The 17,629-nt window shown below is 35.6% G+C and overlaps 1 protein-coding gene, 1 non-coding gene and 1 pseudogene across 2 annotated transcripts; 1 reads left to right on the plus strand and 2 right to left on the minus strand.

The window, feature by feature from the left end:
- Positions 1 to 6,676: 6,676 nt before the first annotated feature.
- On the minus strand, positions 6,677 to 10,397 carry LOC127796964 (probable E3 ubiquitin-protein ligase ARI2; annotated as a pseudogene).
- A 1,288-nt stretch (positions 10,398 to 11,685) lies between these two features.
- LOC127798199 (eukaryotic translation initiation factor 2 subunit alpha homolog) lies at positions 11,686 to 16,653 on the minus strand. Its single transcript, XM_052331584.1, has 7 exons — positions 16,141 to 16,653; positions 14,126 to 14,182; positions 13,948 to 14,034; positions 13,715 to 13,861; positions 13,506 to 13,610; positions 12,405 to 12,503; positions 11,686 to 12,112 (listed from the first exon to the last, which is right to left on the minus strand). Exons 1-7 carry the CDS (start codon positions 16,522 to 16,524, stop codon positions 11,957 to 11,959), a joined length of 1,035 nt encoding a protein of 344 aa, XP_052187544.1. The 5' UTR covers positions 16,525 to 16,653; the 3' UTR covers positions 11,686 to 11,956.
- A 734-nt stretch (positions 16,654 to 17,387) lies between these two features.
- On the plus strand, positions 17,388 to 17,460 carry TRNAK-CUU (transfer RNA lysine (anticodon CUU)). The gene has a single exon. It is a non-coding gene; the product is annotated as a tRNA-Lys (tRNA).
- The last annotated feature ends 169 nt before the right edge of the window (positions 17,461 to 17,629 follow it).

Genomic DNA, 17,629 nt, shown 5'->3' on the forward strand with positions numbered 1-17,629 from the left:
ACTACCTAGCAAAAAAAAAAAAATCTAAATTTAATGTGCATCTATTACAATTTAATGAGTGCTCCAAAAGAAAACAAAAGTATTTTTATATAATTATGGATTTTTTTTTTTTTTTGGCCAGAGTATATGTTTATGGAATTAACTACATATGTGGATAAATAAGAAAAGTACATTTCACGCAATATCTTTGAGGTTTAACTAAATTGTATTGATAATCTTTGTATTTTTAAAATGACATGATGTCTCTAGATGTTAATTGAAGATTAATCATTTTGTCTTTATATTTAAATAATATATTTTTTCTTTCTCTTGCCTTTCTTATTTATCTTTTTCAGTGCTATCAAACCTTTTCTCCGTTCTTTATGTCAACAATCAATAATTAGTAGAATTAATCACTAACTCCTTTTCAATTAACTCTTATTCTCATCTTACTTTTTCTATGTCAATTAGAGGTGTCCAATTAAGATGGTAAACCCATCACGATATGATTTGTAATAGACTAATCTTAGCTAGTAATGGGTTTGTAGTTATTACTCTCTTTCTCAATACTATATATATGTATCTATTTCATAAGTTCCATACCCATATGGAGGTTTTTTTAAGCCTTTGAATCCAAAGGAACCTTTTGAACTCACATTCAAATGATTCTTTAAACTCAAATTTAATCCTTCAAGAATTATCGGTCTCTCATTCTTTATATTTTTTTAAAGGAAATTCACTAGCGATGGGTTATCTAGAGAAAACTTAACCATATTTTTCCTTTTGCTTTGATTTTTTTTTTTTAATTGTCATGGACACAATTGTGGAGGGTATTGTTGAGATTTCAAAGAAAATAATAATAGTTATTTATTGACAACAGGTGTGGTGTTTTTGAAAACAAAGGAATAATTGTGCAATTTAGTTAAATCTTAAGAGTGATGGGTGATATTTTTTCAAAGTGTAAATAATAATTAGATAATGTTGGGATGCTCTCTCTTGTGAGGGTTCCGCCACTTGATCTCACAATTTTTGACATGAGAGATAAATTTGAGTCTGATTCATAGTGACTACACAAGGAGAGTAATTAGACAATATTATTGTTTAGGTGCAATGGTTAAATTGCAATAAATGTATCTTTTTCCTAATGTACATTTATTAATTATTACTACATCTTATTTTTAGCTAAAAAACATTTTTACTGATTGATAATAAATTTATTATGGTTTATAACTTTTTATCAAATAATAAAATTGCAGATTTGCTGGCATTAATGAGCTCATTATGTGAATTTAATATATTTTATTTTCAACATCTAAACACTACTATTAATTAATAATAAATATATCATATTTTGAAATATATCACCAATAAAAAAAATACTTAAGTACTGGAAATAAAATACATTAAATGCACCTTAAAGACACTCATTAGAAAAAAAGTAATGATAGGAGTCATGACCGATGATATATCATATTTTTATTGGAAGAGCTATTTACAGATGAGATAATAACACATGATTTTCTTAGTATCATCTTCTAATGATGAGATATCACATAATTGATAATACCATCATCAGTCATGACTCCTAACAATATTATTCTTAGAAAAACTCAAAATTATTTTTAAATTGAAAACAAAAAATAACAAATACATCTTAAAACTAAGATACATTTATTGTACTCAAATCATTACCCTTAAAATAATGGTAAATATTACCATTACTGACTTAAGATGTAATATCCCAGAAATTGGGAAGTAAATAATGATTATTACTTTGGTGTTTTAAATCATTACAAAAATTTGAGAAATTAAGGAAAAAAAATAAATGTTTGTGCCGTTTTGAGGAAATAAGGAATTAAGGGTAGCTAATTAAATTATTTAGGAATGGTTAATCGGTATTAATTTTTCTCCGAATTATTGAAGATCCGAAGAGCGAGGTAAGTTAGTTAGCGTGAACTAAACATTTTCTACGGATTAAATCGTATTTTAAGTTGTATTTTGGTTTATTTTACTGTTAATATTATTTTGCAGTGCGCAGGCATTTAAGGCTAGAAATCTGCAAAATAAGGCAAGCTCTCTTTATCTTTTAAATTTTAGTGTCCTCATATACCCGTAATAGCTTCGATTTTGTACCGATTTAGTTAGGTTATCGGAGATACGCGTATGGGTTTTATATCAAAACTTAGTTTCATTAGTAAAATTTATTAATTTGTGCAGCGATTGAGCCAGGAGGTGGGAATCTGCTAGTAAAAGGCAAGCTCCTAACCCCATCCTCGTGATCTTTAATTCTCGTAAAAGACCCCGTGATTTCTTGTATTTTATCCTCTCCATTACTCTAATTCAGCACCTAGCATTAATTATTGAATTATTCTTCATTTGTTTTAATTTAAATTAAATTCGAGACTTGTGGAATTTTATTTATTGTGTGCCTATGGGGGTTTGTACCGCCCCTATTCCTTTTAGAATGATGCTGAACCCAGCTTGGAGACTAAGTTCCTAGACGTGCAGGTTTATTTATGGTTTTCTTGGTTTTATTTATGGTTTGGTTAGAACTATCTAGCAGTGGGGCAAGGGTCAGCTGTTTGGTGACGTTGGGGTAGATTATTGTATGGCCCTGAAATGAACCATCGGGTGGACACTCCTAGTCACTGGCCGTTGACCGGTGCCGGGCACTGTTGACTAGCTCTGCCAGTATGTGATTTACTGCACGATTAGATTCATTATATTACTGTTCATGATTTGATATGCACATGGGTACGGGTTGCATGTTGGGATATTCATTTATTGAGTATGCTTGGACACGGACATTCTAGCTTGGTTAGGTTGCATCTAGCACGGGCATATGCATCGCATGTGGTTTACTATGTGGGTAGAGCATGGCCTGATGCCTGGATGTATGGGCGCCAGTGTATCATGTTGATGCTCACTACGCCATTGCATTTCTATGTACATTGCATGGTTACTGGTAGTTATTAGTTCTCGGACGGGAGTACCATTCCGAGGGAGCCTATGGCTCGGGTGTCGGGAGTACCGACATGGACGGGTGATGGGAGTACCGACCCGGGACAGCGCGCGCAGGTTTGTTGGAGATACATGTTGCCTCTCAGGGCAGTGGCAAGTTGGTATGGGACTTGGGTGCCGTGTGTCTTGTGTGGGCCCCAAGGACCGGTATGTGCTTTTATTATGCTATACTATTGTGTTGTAGCGTCTCATGGCTTGTGTGTACATGTGGGTTTATTCTGGGGAGAGTTTACTGGATATGTTCAACTTTCAGCCTTTCTTTCCTTATACTTGCTGAGTCTCTCAACTCACTTTGCCTTCCATCATTCCAAGTAGTGGCAGTGTGGGCCATGGCAATGGAGTCATCTTTTAGCGGCAGAGTCGGTATGGTGTACAGGCAGTCCCGTCAATCCCTGTCAACTCTGATAGTTGAGTAGGATCTACTCTATTATTTTCAACTGTGTCAGGTCATTCCTCGAGTCCCGTGTATGTCGGCACAAGAGTTTATATTCATTTATTTATCTTGTGACCGGTGTGTCAGCGAGGTGCCCGTAGTGCATGCATGTGTTTAGCTTTACTTCCGTTGTTCTTATTTTCGTGTATGCATGCCAGGGTATTTTTGTCTTGTGTTTATTTCTTTTCCCTTCTGTAAGTGCTCCCATTCGGATAGTCCAGGTGGTTGGGATATTCAGGCGGGGGTACTTACATAAGAAGTCCCATTATGACCACAATTTAGAAAAAAATATTTATTATAGTATTTGTTAATTAAAATATAGAATAAAAAATATCAATTATGGAAAGCATTCCGAATATTTGTTGTTTCAAACGTATTTGTTAAATTTATATAACATTTTTCAAAAAAACTCTCACGTGACTTTTTATCTTACTTTTTACAGATAAACTTAAATTACTCATATGTCTCTTGTAGGATAATTAATATATTTTTAAAATTTAAATTTATTAAGTCTTATTTTTATAATAAAATTAGTTTTAAAAAAATTATTTATTTAAGTCTTATAATTAATGTCATTTAATATATTTTTAAATTTTCATATATTTTGACAATTTTTAAAATTTAAATCAAATTATTCATTTCATCAATTTTTAAAATTTAAATTTCTCTTTATATATATTTTATTATCTAATACAAATTCCTTTTACTGATTTTTAAATTATTTTATTAAATTTTAAAACTTATTATCTATTATGAAAATGTGTTTTGACAATTTTTAATTATCTATGTGAAATTAATGTAATTCTACCAATAATAATTTCTACTTACTGAGTCTTTTTAGAATCTACTTTTGAATATAGATTTATAAAATAAAACACTATTTTTAATTTTAATTTTTTGACAATTCACATTAATCATAAAGTACTATTTTAATTATAAATTTGTTATCAACATTAACATACAATTTTAAATGAATTTAGTAATTGAGATATTTTACTAAATCTCTTATCTTGGTACTTATTATATGCATTTAATAAGTATATAGAAAAAAAAATACAATTCTCAATAAATTCTAAAAAAATTAACAAACAATTTAATATAAATTTTGGAATACTTCACAGTTTTATCTTTACCATTCTATATTTTGGTCAAAAAAATATTCTAAATTTATCTTAATACTTCTTTATCTTACTCATTTTAACAAATGTTATCTAAGTGTAATAGTAATTGGTCAACTAGAGTGGGTTTGGTAATCAATCACGAATTTTAGTTACTTCAATTTTATTGCATCCAATCTTATTTTATTAGGTAAATTATTAAAAAATTAAGCCGAGTTATTAAAAAATTCTTAAATTTTTTTCTTGTTATTAATTATATAATAAAATTTAATTTTTATCAAATATATATTTGAACTTTTATAATTGTAATAATTACATAACATCGTGAAATTTAAATTAACAGTGTAATTTTATGTCTAGAAATTTTTTTACTTTTACAAAAAATCATAAAAAAATAAAAAATTGATAAAAGTACACTCAAACCTCCTCCGTTACTAAACCCTTATCACTTAAATATAATTAAACTATTTAAATAGAAATTGAGTTAATTAAACTAAAATTAACCAATAGTAAAATTAAAAAATAAAGAAATAAAAGAAAACACTAGGTTCGCAAAAGGAACCGACCAACCAATGGAGTAATAGCTGATAAAGGTCTTATTGTTGAACCATCATTGGTCAATGGAACATTCGCCAAACAAGGTAGATTAGCAATAGATCGATTGTAGAGTAGAACCCATTCATTACCAATAAAGTTCATGGAATGAGAGAATAAGAAGAAGAAGAAAAGAGTTTTAGCTGGCCAAAACCCTTCATTGGCAAAGGTTCGTCGATTGTTTCTTTTTTTTTTTATCGTATTGTTCTTACATCTTTTCTTCTCTATACTTCTCTCTCAATCGCACACACGTATACATACACATTTCTAGAATAGATCAATGTTATGGGTTTCTAGAATCAATGAGATTCCAAAAATGAGGGTTGTGCTAGCAAGGGTTATCCACGATGAAGGGGTTTGAGTGTAATTTACCATTTATATTGATTATTTGATGAGTTTTCTAAAACTAAAAAATTTAATTTTTGGATGGAAAAGTTGTGCTCTAAGTTTAAATTTGATATTTTTATGTAATGGTTACAATTATGAAAATTCAAGTATATATTTAATAAAAGATAAAGTTCATTGTCTAATTAATATACCAAACAAATTTTAGGAATGTTTTAGTAATTTGCCCAAAAAGAACTCAACTTTCACTTTATTTTCAACGTTAAATTTTTTCCGTTAATCCTTAATCACTCATGTGCTTCCATGTTAGCTCCTCTCTCTCTCTCTCTCTCTCTCTCTCTCTCTCTCGTTAGAGAACGACGATCATGGCTGAATGCAATGACTGTCCATCTTCTTCTTCTTCTTCTTCCAATCTTCTTTATGTTCCTTTGTCCCATTTCTCTCTTGCACTCAGTAGAAACAATAGCCATGGCCAAACCCACCACTAGTTCAATCATGCCTACAACTACTTCATGTTCTGCCAATTTTCTTCTTCATCCTATCTTCTTCTTCTTCTCCCCTTTCGTTCCTGCCTTTTCTTCTCTTTCCCGCAATCACCATCGAAACCCTAATATTAAAAAAAAAATTCAAAGCCACATTTTTTTTAGTAGAGAAAGATATAGCTGATTTGTTGGAGAGGAGAACGGGTGAACGAGAGAGCTAGAGAGAGATTGGAATCGACAGAGAGGAAAAAACTATACATCGTGATCTAGAATAGAGAGAGAGAAATTGGAGATGTTGGCGACGGCTCACAGTGTCGTCAGAGAACAACGATGGCAACGTTATAATTAAGGGTAGAGGAGAGGCTAAGGGGTTCTGCAAAAACCCTAAGAAGAAGGTTGAAAGAAGAAAAAGAAGATGCAGTCATGGTCCAAACCACTACTGGTTTCGGCCATGGCCGGGGTCAACCAGTACCAGAGAGGTGCTGACAGTTGGACGGATTCTTCATTGGATTTTCAGGGAAAGCTTCTACTAATTTTTGAGATGATCTAAAGTTGGAGACTTTAGAAGTTCCACAAGCAGGAAGCTGAATTGCCTTCTCAATGTTTGGCGGCTGGTATGGAGCTATGTTATAAATGCCTGGTCGGAGCGAACCCAACCCAACAAATCATTCTCGACGAGCTCATCCGTTTTCTTGCAAAGGTTGTCAACAATCACCAAGAGATCGATGACTTGAAGCCTGCGATTTGCAAAGGTTGTCAACGATCACCAAGAAATCTGTATGAGCATTGTAGCAATTGTGATAGTGGATGAAACGATGAAGGCTGCGATTTGCAGCGCGCTCCCTTCAGTCTCTTGGGTTTCTTCATAGCCACCGCAACTGTTGCAGTACGAGACCTGTCAGTGGCACCAGCGAAACCCTTGCCGGCAGATGCAGCTCACAGAGTTGCAGCCACCGTTCTTCTCCACAGGTTTGCGACACTTGGGGCAAGGTTTTGTTTGAACTGTGATCCAATTCACTGTTTCTGATTCGTCTCGTCCACGGCTCCCAGATCGAGCAAGAACAGGGTGAGTGAGCTTCCGCCAGCAACTGAAACAGAACTAAACCACACCAACATTCTCGCGAAATTCGTCTCCCTCCACGCTTTTTGCATTGCCACAAAGAGTACCGGGGCACCACTTAACCATCTTGTTATCCTCAATGTAGGACACGGGAAGAAAACGCTCAAATTTGTCTGCCAAAGCACAAAATTCCTAGCGATGGCTGACTTCATCACAAACAGCGTTGCATTGTGCGCCATGCACGTAATGCGCTTGCTCTGGCCCTCGTACAACAAAATGCTCTGTCCAACCACTGTTGCAGAAGCTGTGGCCAGTGTCGTCGTTACCTCAGTGCCAGGAATATATCTTTCACACAGATGCTGCAGAACATCATCCACGACGTATGACGATATTAGGCCACAGTCGCCGTCGTCACGCCGGCTGGAGCGAACAAGTAAGGTTTCCCCTTATCGACGAGAAGGGCTATCAGCTTTTCGACGTCTCAGCAATAATGGAGAAGCAGAGTCCTCGCATGGCGTTCTCTTGGAGATAGCAAGTTCATCACTCTTTGCAAATCTTCCCTCTGTGCAGCGAAAAGAGACTCTTTGGGTGCTTAGCTTGCTAGAACCAGAAGGACCCGTTGAAATTGAATGGCCCCGAGACAAATTGAATGCTATTTGTCTTTTTGTTGGTATAGAATATTCATCGATAGCTCATGAATTAAGGAATAGAGTTGTCAATGATTCGATTTAGGTTTAGTTTTAGTTTTTATCAAAATTATAACTAAATTAAACTTAAATTATTAAAATCAAAACCAAACCATTAACTATTTGATTTTAAAAATTTAAAACCATAACCAAACCATTCGGTTTCGCTTCGATTTCGGTTTAACCATAATTTTTTTAGTTTAATCCATACCAACAAACAAAGACAAATAGCATTCATAAATTTTTTTTTGATAATTTCACAACAAACAAAGATAAATTATAATAAAGTTATCTTATTCTTGCATAAAGTTACAAAACTTCTTGGATATAAAATCACATCTCAAAACCTACAATTGTTAAGATCAATAAATTAATATTTGCATAATTATATTGTAATTTAAACTAAAAAAGTTAATATCTTCATCAACAACATTAATATCTTTTTCATAAATTGATGCATATTCATCTAAAATGAATAACCCAACTTCATCTAACAAAATTATAAATATAAAAAATAAATTATTATGAAAATGTAGTCTTAACAATAAAAAATAACTAGTAAATGAAATAAATTCACCTTTTTCCACTTCATTTGATAATCAACTTTGGGCACATATCTATACTTCTATTGTCTTTGGATGAAGTCGATTACGATAAGGACTCACCAGTCTCCCATTAGAACTGAATGCTGACTACGAAGCAACAGTAGATACAGGACTGACTAATATATCTCTTGCAATAGTTTGTAAGGTAGGATACTTCACCCCATTCACTTTCCACCAAAGTAAAATATCAAACTAACCATTATCAACTATAGCATCTTAATCCAAGTAAAGGTCCAATTCAGTTTTGAAATTAGTAACTTTAGTAGTTTTCTTTTTTCTAAGAAAATATTGATATTCATCATCAAAAGAAATGTAATTCTCTCTTGGAGTTGGAGTGACGCTCCCATCCAATATACATTATTAGTTATTCACATCATTCATTTTGTTCTTTTTAATGTAATATTCTTCCATCAAATCATAAACAAGATACTTGATGCTGCTAATTTGTTCATCATAGTCATAAAAATAGACCTTAGGAGAGTAAAAGTTAAGAAAAGTCATCTTATACCTAGAATCTAATACTGCAGCAACACCCATCAACTTATGAAGGAGAATAGAAGGGGAAGGAGGAAAGAAGGGTTTGCAAGCAAGACAATTAGGCTAGGGTGGGCTAGGCTCAGGTGGGCTGGGGTGAGTTAGGTTGTATATAATATAGATATTATATATATATTCGATTCGGTTTAGTTTGATTTGGTTCGGTTACCTACCATTCGGTTCGATTTTAGTTCGAATTTTGGTTTAGATTTAGTGAAAACCATAACCAAACCATACTTATTGAAACAGTGTTCAATTTTTTCCCAAACCAAACCATTATCCAGTCAAACGATTTTTAACTGCATTGACCGATTCGATATCGGTTTAGTTTCGATTCGATTTTCCACGATTACGGCTGCAATTGCCATCCCTAACAAGGAATGAGGTTCAAAGCTGCTGGAATATAAAAAGCAAAGAGAGAGTAAGGGTGTGCAAAAATTCGGGTAACCCGAACTAACCGAACCGAACCGGATCGGTTCAGTTATTCTTGATAAATGGTTCGGTTCGGTTACTAATTTTCTAAAAAATCGGGTAATTGGTTCGGTTCGGTTATTACAGTATAAATAACCACAAAAACTGAACCGAGCTGTTCGATTCCCCTCTCGCCCGCGCCACATCCCCCCCTCCCAAAACAAAGACCGAACTGATCTCGACCCCCCAAGTCCAACCCAACTCTCAGCTCACACTCAGCCCCCCTACACCCGAATCCCTAATCCTACCCCGTGAGCAAATAACTCTAATCCTCGTCGTCGCCGTCGATCGAAAACTGAAACCAATGGCTGTCATGTCGCCCCCTACTAGGGGTGTTCAAAAAAACCGGTGCACCGTGGAAACCGGCCAAACCGAACCGAACTAAACCGATCCGATCGATTTTTTTTTTTTTGCGGTCAAAAACGGTTTGGATTCTTTCCAAACCGCGCGGTTTGCGGTTTGGACAGTTTGCGGTTCGATTTTCCGCCCAAGAAAATAATAAAAAAAATTATAAAAAATTATTATCATAAAAATATAATAATTGGCAGCCCATCCTATTTATTTTGTACACTATTTTGTCTTTATTTTTTGCTCCTATTTATTTACATTTAATTGTCTTTATTTATCAATATTTGTGTCTTTATTTACCATTTTTAAATATCTTTTTTAGTGATTTTAAATAGCATTTCAAACCGCGGTAAACCGCATCAAACCAGACCGCAAATGCGATCTGGTTTGGTTGAAAAACCGCACTAGCGATTTAGCGTGATGAAAATGATTCAGACCGGCCAAACTGCACCGCGAACACCCCTACCCCCTACCACACAGCCCAACCCCCCTGCACCCAAATTGAAACCCTAAGTCCCTTACTCTCGAATCAAAACCCTAAGTCCCTTAGTTTCGAGCGTGAGGGCGAGGTTGAGCGAATCGAAACCCTAAGTCCCTTACCCTCGCCCTCGCCGCCCTCGAAACTAATCGTGTCGTCGTCGACTTCTGAATGGTCACCCACCCCACCCCACCGACACTGACAGCTGAGATCCATAGACCCGACATCATCGCCATTGCCCATTCATCCCTTTCTCTGAAGCAATCATATTCAGAGCACAGAGGGAGAGAAGAGAGACAGTATCCAAGCTTCTGTCTGCTTCAATTCCTTGATCAATTTAGAGTTAAAGGTTAATAGGTACATGTATGTGTGTATATATATAGTTGTACAGTGCATATATAGGTGAATGATATGTATTGCAAGGTAGGTTTTGTGTAACTTTTTGAGTGAATGATTGTAGAAATCAACTGATGTCATTTTATTAATCATGAATGAAATTTATCTAATTTTCCTTCAATTTTAGATTTGGATGCAAAGACGTTGATGTTTAGATTGATGTTGTGGATGGATGCTGTGTGTGTATATTCATATATGTGTGTTTAGATTGATTGATGTTTTATGTTTGAATGTTGTACGTTCAGTTTATTGTATTTGAATTTGGATAGGTAGCTTGTTTTTGGTTCGATATATCGGTTATGGTCAGTTATTATGCTTAATCGGTTCGATTTTTTGGGCAATTATCTCGGTTTGATTTTCAGTTCGGTTATCAAAAATTTAAATTCGGTTAGTTCGATTTCGATTAGTGAATAAGTTCAGTGGGTTCGATTTGATTTTATATCTAAGTTCAGTTCGGTTCGATTAGATATTTTGGCCTGATTCGATTCAATTATAACCGAACGCACACCCCCTAAGAGAGAGAGAGTGATTTACTTCGGTCAAATAATATGGCTGGGACAAAGGATAACCAAGACCAAAAACAACCAAATACCCGACCAACACAACTATATAATATTATATGATCTATGATCTCAATCTAATTAAGATTCCAATAGAACCTGATAGAGGATTAAGTTAAAAGAAATTAAAAAATAATCAAAAGAAATAATACTTCCTCCTCTTTTATTATATAATAATATTTTCTAAAATATCTACTCATATGTTTTACATGGTAAAAGAAAAATAGAAAGAAAAAGGCAACACCATGCCAAATCTTCAATTTTCGGACCCAAGACACCATCTACAAGCAAACCGACACAATAATGGCCAATAATACAGTTAAAAATATCCTTTGACGTAAATGTGCTAGAGTATTATTCTTTGAGCCCCAAATTTCGAGTTCGAACCTTGACCAAGAGATAATTCAGCAAATAAAAAACAACCTTGAAAGATAGAATATACTTATCACCCTTACATTTACAGTCATGCTAGGGGTTAAAACTTGCTTATTAGATTCTCTGATTAACCACTCCTACTGAAATCGTGAAGCCGAATAGTGAGAGCCCTCGTGCTACATTAACCAAAAAAAAAATAATGCAGCTAAAAAGGAAAAGGTAAATAGTAATAGTGTACCATCGACGAATGGTTCAATGTCCGGACAATCCTATAGCTAAAACAGCGGCGAGGAAAACATTCAAACAAATCATATTTGGCAAAACTGCTCAACATCGGCCAGCGGACCAGGTCCAGTCCAGGTATCACGCTGATTTAATACAAAGAAACAAAAAAAAAAAAGAAGTAAATGAAAATAAAGATACAAGGAGGGGGGAAAACTCAATTTTTTTTTTTCCATGGCTTAGGCCGATTCACTCTGCTATCCCAGTCCCTGAGTTCTCCAAGTCAATATCTCCCATGCCAGTATCTTCCTCCTCTTCGCTGTCTTCATCGCCGCTCACCTCTTCATTCTCCCGCCCAAGTTTAGCCATCTGTTCAGCAAGTAGTTTGTCCTCCCTTTCACTCACCTGCATCAATGCACCACCACGTCAGCCATATATATATATATATATTTTTATGGATCAGGGGCAGATGAGACGTGTATACGTGTATTCACACACACACACACACACACACACACACACACACACACGAGAGAGAGAGAGAGAGAGAGATCTGGTCCCTGTGCTAAGGATGAAAACTTGTTTTGATTTGATTTGAAGTAAACAGTCCCCTCAAAAAACTACCTTGACAAGAACCCCAAATGGAAACAAAATGGTAAACAACATAAACATTGAACAAAATAGAATAAACACTTACTGCTCTAGCTGCCTCCTTTACAGTGAGTTTTCCCTTGTGCCGCTCAATTTCATCAGAGCAAGCTGCTATTGCTTTATTAAGAATTGCTATGCCTTGTTCCTGCCAGTAAAATAACATTAATACGCCTTTAGTAGGACAATTGCCAACTTCCTATTACAGTCCCATAAAGAGGTCATTGTGGAAACAGTTACAAATAATTGGCAACAAGGTTTATTCAAATAAAATGAGAAACAGAACTAAGTGAATGACAGTGGCAGTTCATTGTGTTCTGCCTCCTATTCCTGAATGTTATTAAGATTCCAGGCTACCAACAAGTGGAGATCAAACTAAAACCTGGAAAACTGAATTATTTGTTTCATATGGTAGCAAGGGAAATTCAATGGTTGAATAGCAGATAATATAGAAATGAGTATTTAGATGAACAAACATCTGCAAACAATAATTCCTCCTATCCAAGAAGTTTGGGATATCTCTCCAGGAGAGAAGTTGACCACAAAAAGAAAGGAGAAGGGGGTAAAAAAACAAAAGGTGTTGGTTTCTCACATACAGAGGGTTGGGCAGGATTGTTCTACACCACTGCTGCTAGGCTGTAGGAAAAATACAAAACTGCAATTTGTTCATGATTGCAAATCTACTTGATCTTTGTGAAAGCAAAAACAGAGACAAAAAGTAACATGTTAAAACTATTGAGAGTTGTTTCCCATCCCACGTGCTTACAAGTACCAATACTTAGTTAAGCATCAGAAAAGTAAGCAGTAAAGACTTATGAAAAGAGCTATCTAAAAAAAAAAAAAAATATGACTTTTAAAAAGAAGTATTACTCATTTGCCTCTAAACATAAAAACAGTGACTGCACATGATTGCAGTAAATGGCAACCATTCATACCTCAAGTTTTGGACCAGACGGCCTTGAATTACAAGAGAGCAAGACCTAACAGCACCTAGAACTAAATATATTCCCTAAATGATGCGGGAAGGAAGCACAGGGGCACACACCAACCCCATCCCAGAGAGAGAGAGAGAGAGAGAGAGAGCATGCAAAATTTGGGCAAGAAAGGCCTGAACCAAGCTAGAGTAAGATTTTCAAGAGGATTCACTTACCTTGTCAAGAGTCTGAGTATTAAGTACATATGCTGGAGGTGCAACTAATTTAATTTTCACAGGGCAGTCTTTATTGCCAGCAGCTTCAGCTTTCCGCATGGCTTCCTGCAGAGTCAGGTATCGGGGAAGGTCATAATGAAATTTGAAAATGCAATTAGCAATCCTTTACAAAATGATCCAGAAAAGATGGAGGATGAGAGGAAAAACACCTTAATATGAAGAACACCATCAAACTGGAAACATTTCATCTCAACATCAGCTCGAATCTTCAATGGTTGTGGAGTCATTCTCCTCCTAATGTTTTTTACTAAAGCATCTTTAACTTCCTCTGACATAGCAGGAACAACCTTAGTCACCTATTGAATGAGAAGATATCAAGTAGCCTTGTTACAAATAGGCAAAGGTTAACATGCTCTAGAAAACTCAAGCACGCAAATATTACCTCCTGTCCATCAGGACCAATTTCCTTAATTTCACGGGTAAGGGAATTGAGCACTGAATCAGGATCATTAACAATTACTTTGAATGCCTGCAATAGGGGACATAAAATAATGCTTAAATATATATCAACACAGAGTTAGGAGAAAAAAGCACTTCCAGCAAGCAGTGGATAATCTTACCTCAAAAGCATGACCATATTTCCGATACAAAGGCCACCCAACATGAATATACAGATCCTGCAAAGTAAATTTGCAATTAAAATTCGTTAATGGATAGAAAGGAACATATTATCCGGGCCCTTACCTGATGTCACATCAGAACACATTAGTATTGGAAAATAGAAAGAAAATAATTTGACCACAGGCAAGTTAATATCCAAAAGCACTGTGTAGTTAACAGAAAATAAAGTAATGATATAAAATTTTATTATTCTTATCTATTGGAACATATTCCTGCCTTCCAGATAAAGTCAAATGTACTTTTGTTTCAAATATAAAGCTTTGAGCAAATGCAACTTGTAAGAAGGGAAGTAGGGAACAGGCCCCATGAGGGGCAACCCAATGACGCAGCATGTAGTGCGTGTGCAGAGAATAAACACACGAAGGAGACTCTTGAAAGATAGGCGCAAAACAGACCCTGTTTTGCTGAGAAAAACCGAATAGGCTGCTGAAATTGAATAATGCAAAAAACTGTTTACAAACCCTAGCTAAGGACTATTTATAGTGTTTGGCCGTTCCATGTAATATTGCAAATAAAACCCAACTAGAATCCTAATAGAAGTAAAACCCTAGAAAATATGAAGTAAATTAAAACCCTAAAAGAATATGGAAAAAATTATGAAGTCACGGCCCTATAAGGTCTCAGCCCTTGTTTGGCCAGCTCTTGAATGGGCTGGTTTGGACCGGGTCTTGAACGCTTTTGGGCCGGTTCCCTCCATCTTCAAATAGTGACCACATCACCCAATGACTAAGCTGAAATTCCCAAATGACTCAATTAAGTCCAAACCTTGCTAAGTTACCTATGAATGTAAAAAACTAAACAAGAATCAAGCCCCCTCAAATCCACCATTTCCTGCTTCATTTTCAGAGAAAATGAAAACAGAAGCTCAACCACATAGGCCCTTAACGTCACAGACTGTCAGGCTTAAATAATGCCATTATAGCCAATTCTTCATATTGTATAAAATTATAATGTATCAATAAGGGTACAGGGATATTAACTCAATATAACAAACCCCGCCAACAAATTGTCAATCCTCCAAGAGAGCAGAAAACCATAAACCAATTCAATGTTTCAAGCAACTGAAACTCACCCCTGAAGATATAGGTAATCATAAAACAACACCATGGCCTCTCTATTTCCAAAATAAATCATATAAGCAATTTTCTGAAATGCCAGCTGGAATAATTTTCCTTTTCTCTAGTAAATTCATTTACCAACATTTTATCTTCTCATTTTGGATTTTTTGTCCCAACAGGTTGTCCCCAGGTAAGTTTGGGCAGCTGAGTTTAACTTCAATGGGGCATTAAAAGTCTAAACTTGAAGATAACTGCCCCTATTCTAATCTTCATGTCTTCCAAACTCTAGCCGGAAATCAGACTGGTCTTGGCATTGTTGATGAGAAATCCGTCTTCTTTCTCCCTAAATCTTGTCTATTTCCTGCTATGTTTTTCATCCAAATACAATATTATGTAGCACTATTTCTTCCCTTTTCTTCATAGACAGACTATCACAGGCATGCCTAGAAGAATCTAAATTTCCGCGTCCCCCCCGCCCCCGCCCCCAACAAGTTATTCCTATGGCTTATTTAGGAAATCAGCGAGGAAAAATTTTGAAGAATACAATTTCCAAACTTTTGTTTTATCAAGAGATTAGTAGTGTTTTCATGACGTGTGAATAGCTAAAACAACGGATTCACCCCATAATTCCAAAATTTTGATGTTCACGTTGAATGTTTCAGCCATTTCACCGTATTGCCGCAAAAGAAAAAAAAAAAAAAAAACTTGGGAAGGAAAAACAGTGCAGTCCAAAATCGACAATTGCAACAAGGCATCGAAGCAGTTCCGACTAGTACGATTCAAGATATGTAAAACCTTAAACAGATTGAAAACCTGGCGCTAAACTATCAAAATAGAGAACCCTCAAAAACCTCATTCACGCACACTAAACTAAGGCAAAACAAGTAGTCAGGTACCTCGAGATCGAGGCTCATAGTCTCCGCGACGTGGCGCATGATGGAGTGGACAAGCTTGCTCTTATTGTAGCGCTCCTCGCAGGCGAGGATGTCCTCCTCGGAGACGCGGCGCTTGCTGAGGTCGATGTAGCCTTTCTCCTTGTCGACTCGAAGAACCATGACAGGCTCGATGCGGCCGACCTTGATGAGGCTGCTAACGCTACGGATTCGGCGGCGGGAGAGCTCCGAGAAGAGGATCATGCCCTCGATGTTGTTGTACTCCAGAAGCGACACGTACGCCCCCATGTCGGCTATGTTCTTCACCTGTATCATCACCGCCATGTCCACCTCCGGGTACTTCGCTTCGTACATCCTGCACTCCAGATTCAGCGTGTTCGTCCCCATTGGATTGGTTGTTCCCTAGGGTTCTTTCGAGTCCTATCTAGGGTTTTCGGGGACTTGCAGAGAAGAGAGGGGATTTTGGCCTGAGAACTGATGCTGTAGGGTCTTAACTCTTCCCCTTCGACATGTGGCTGCTCAACTCAAGGGTAAACATACAAAAACGACTAATTGCGTTCATCGTCCTTAATCTAACGCTGAATTTCACTTAATCCCCAACACTGAAAATATCTAGCACCTACTATTTATCTAACTTTTAACATTAAAGACACTATTTTAGTCCCATCGAAAATATAAAAAAAAAAAGTTACTATTTTAGTCAGCTGCCTCATTTTAATATTTTTACTAGTTGAATCTAATTAAAAGTTTTGAATTCAACAAGCATTGTCATTTTATTTTGGACAATTAGAAATAATGGTTGATTTTTTAAAAATATTTTATTTTTTTAATCCTCTACTTTAATTATAATTTACTATTATTGTTCATTGTTGGGTTAATTTTTAGCTTCCACTAGTATTTACCTTAAAAAGAAAAGCTACCTTTAGTACTTTATATAGCCCTTGAGATTTGCATAATTCCCATGAAAATTAAGTCAACATTCAACATTATTATGATTGTTGAGTGGGTATAAGCAAATTTTTTGATAGTATAAGGGCGTTAATAATGAGAAGAATAATAGTTTTGAGGTATTTAGTGAAATTATCCCATTATTCAGTCTCCCAAATGTCAATTAGATTGGCGTTGGAATTTTCCCAAAGGATGATGAGTAGAATCTATCTTGTCACAAATCTTGTGTTTTTTTTTTTTCTGAAAATTAAGAAAATAGATATAATTGGTTTTATTATTTTTTTTATACCTCCTCGGCATCTGCCCGTCTAGCTCAGTCGGTAGAGCGCAAGGCTCTTAACCTTGTGGTCGTGGGTTCGAGCCCCACGGTGGGCGGTTGGCCTTGATTTTTTCAAAAAGCCAATGCAATCAGGGCAGATTAGGTGTTATCCGTCAAACGGAGGTGCCTGTGTGTAGTAATATATAATATCCTTTTAATACTTATTATCTACTTCCATTTTATTACCCTTGTACGCGTTGAATTAAAAATGAACTTATTATTTAA

Source organism: Diospyros lotus, chromosome 3 (genome assembly GCF_014633365.1).
Source record: "Diospyros lotus cultivar Yz01 chromosome 3, ASM1463336v1, whole genome shotgun sequence".
Taxonomy (NCBI): Eukaryota; Viridiplantae; Streptophyta; class Magnoliopsida; order Ericales; family Ebenaceae; genus Diospyros; species Diospyros lotus.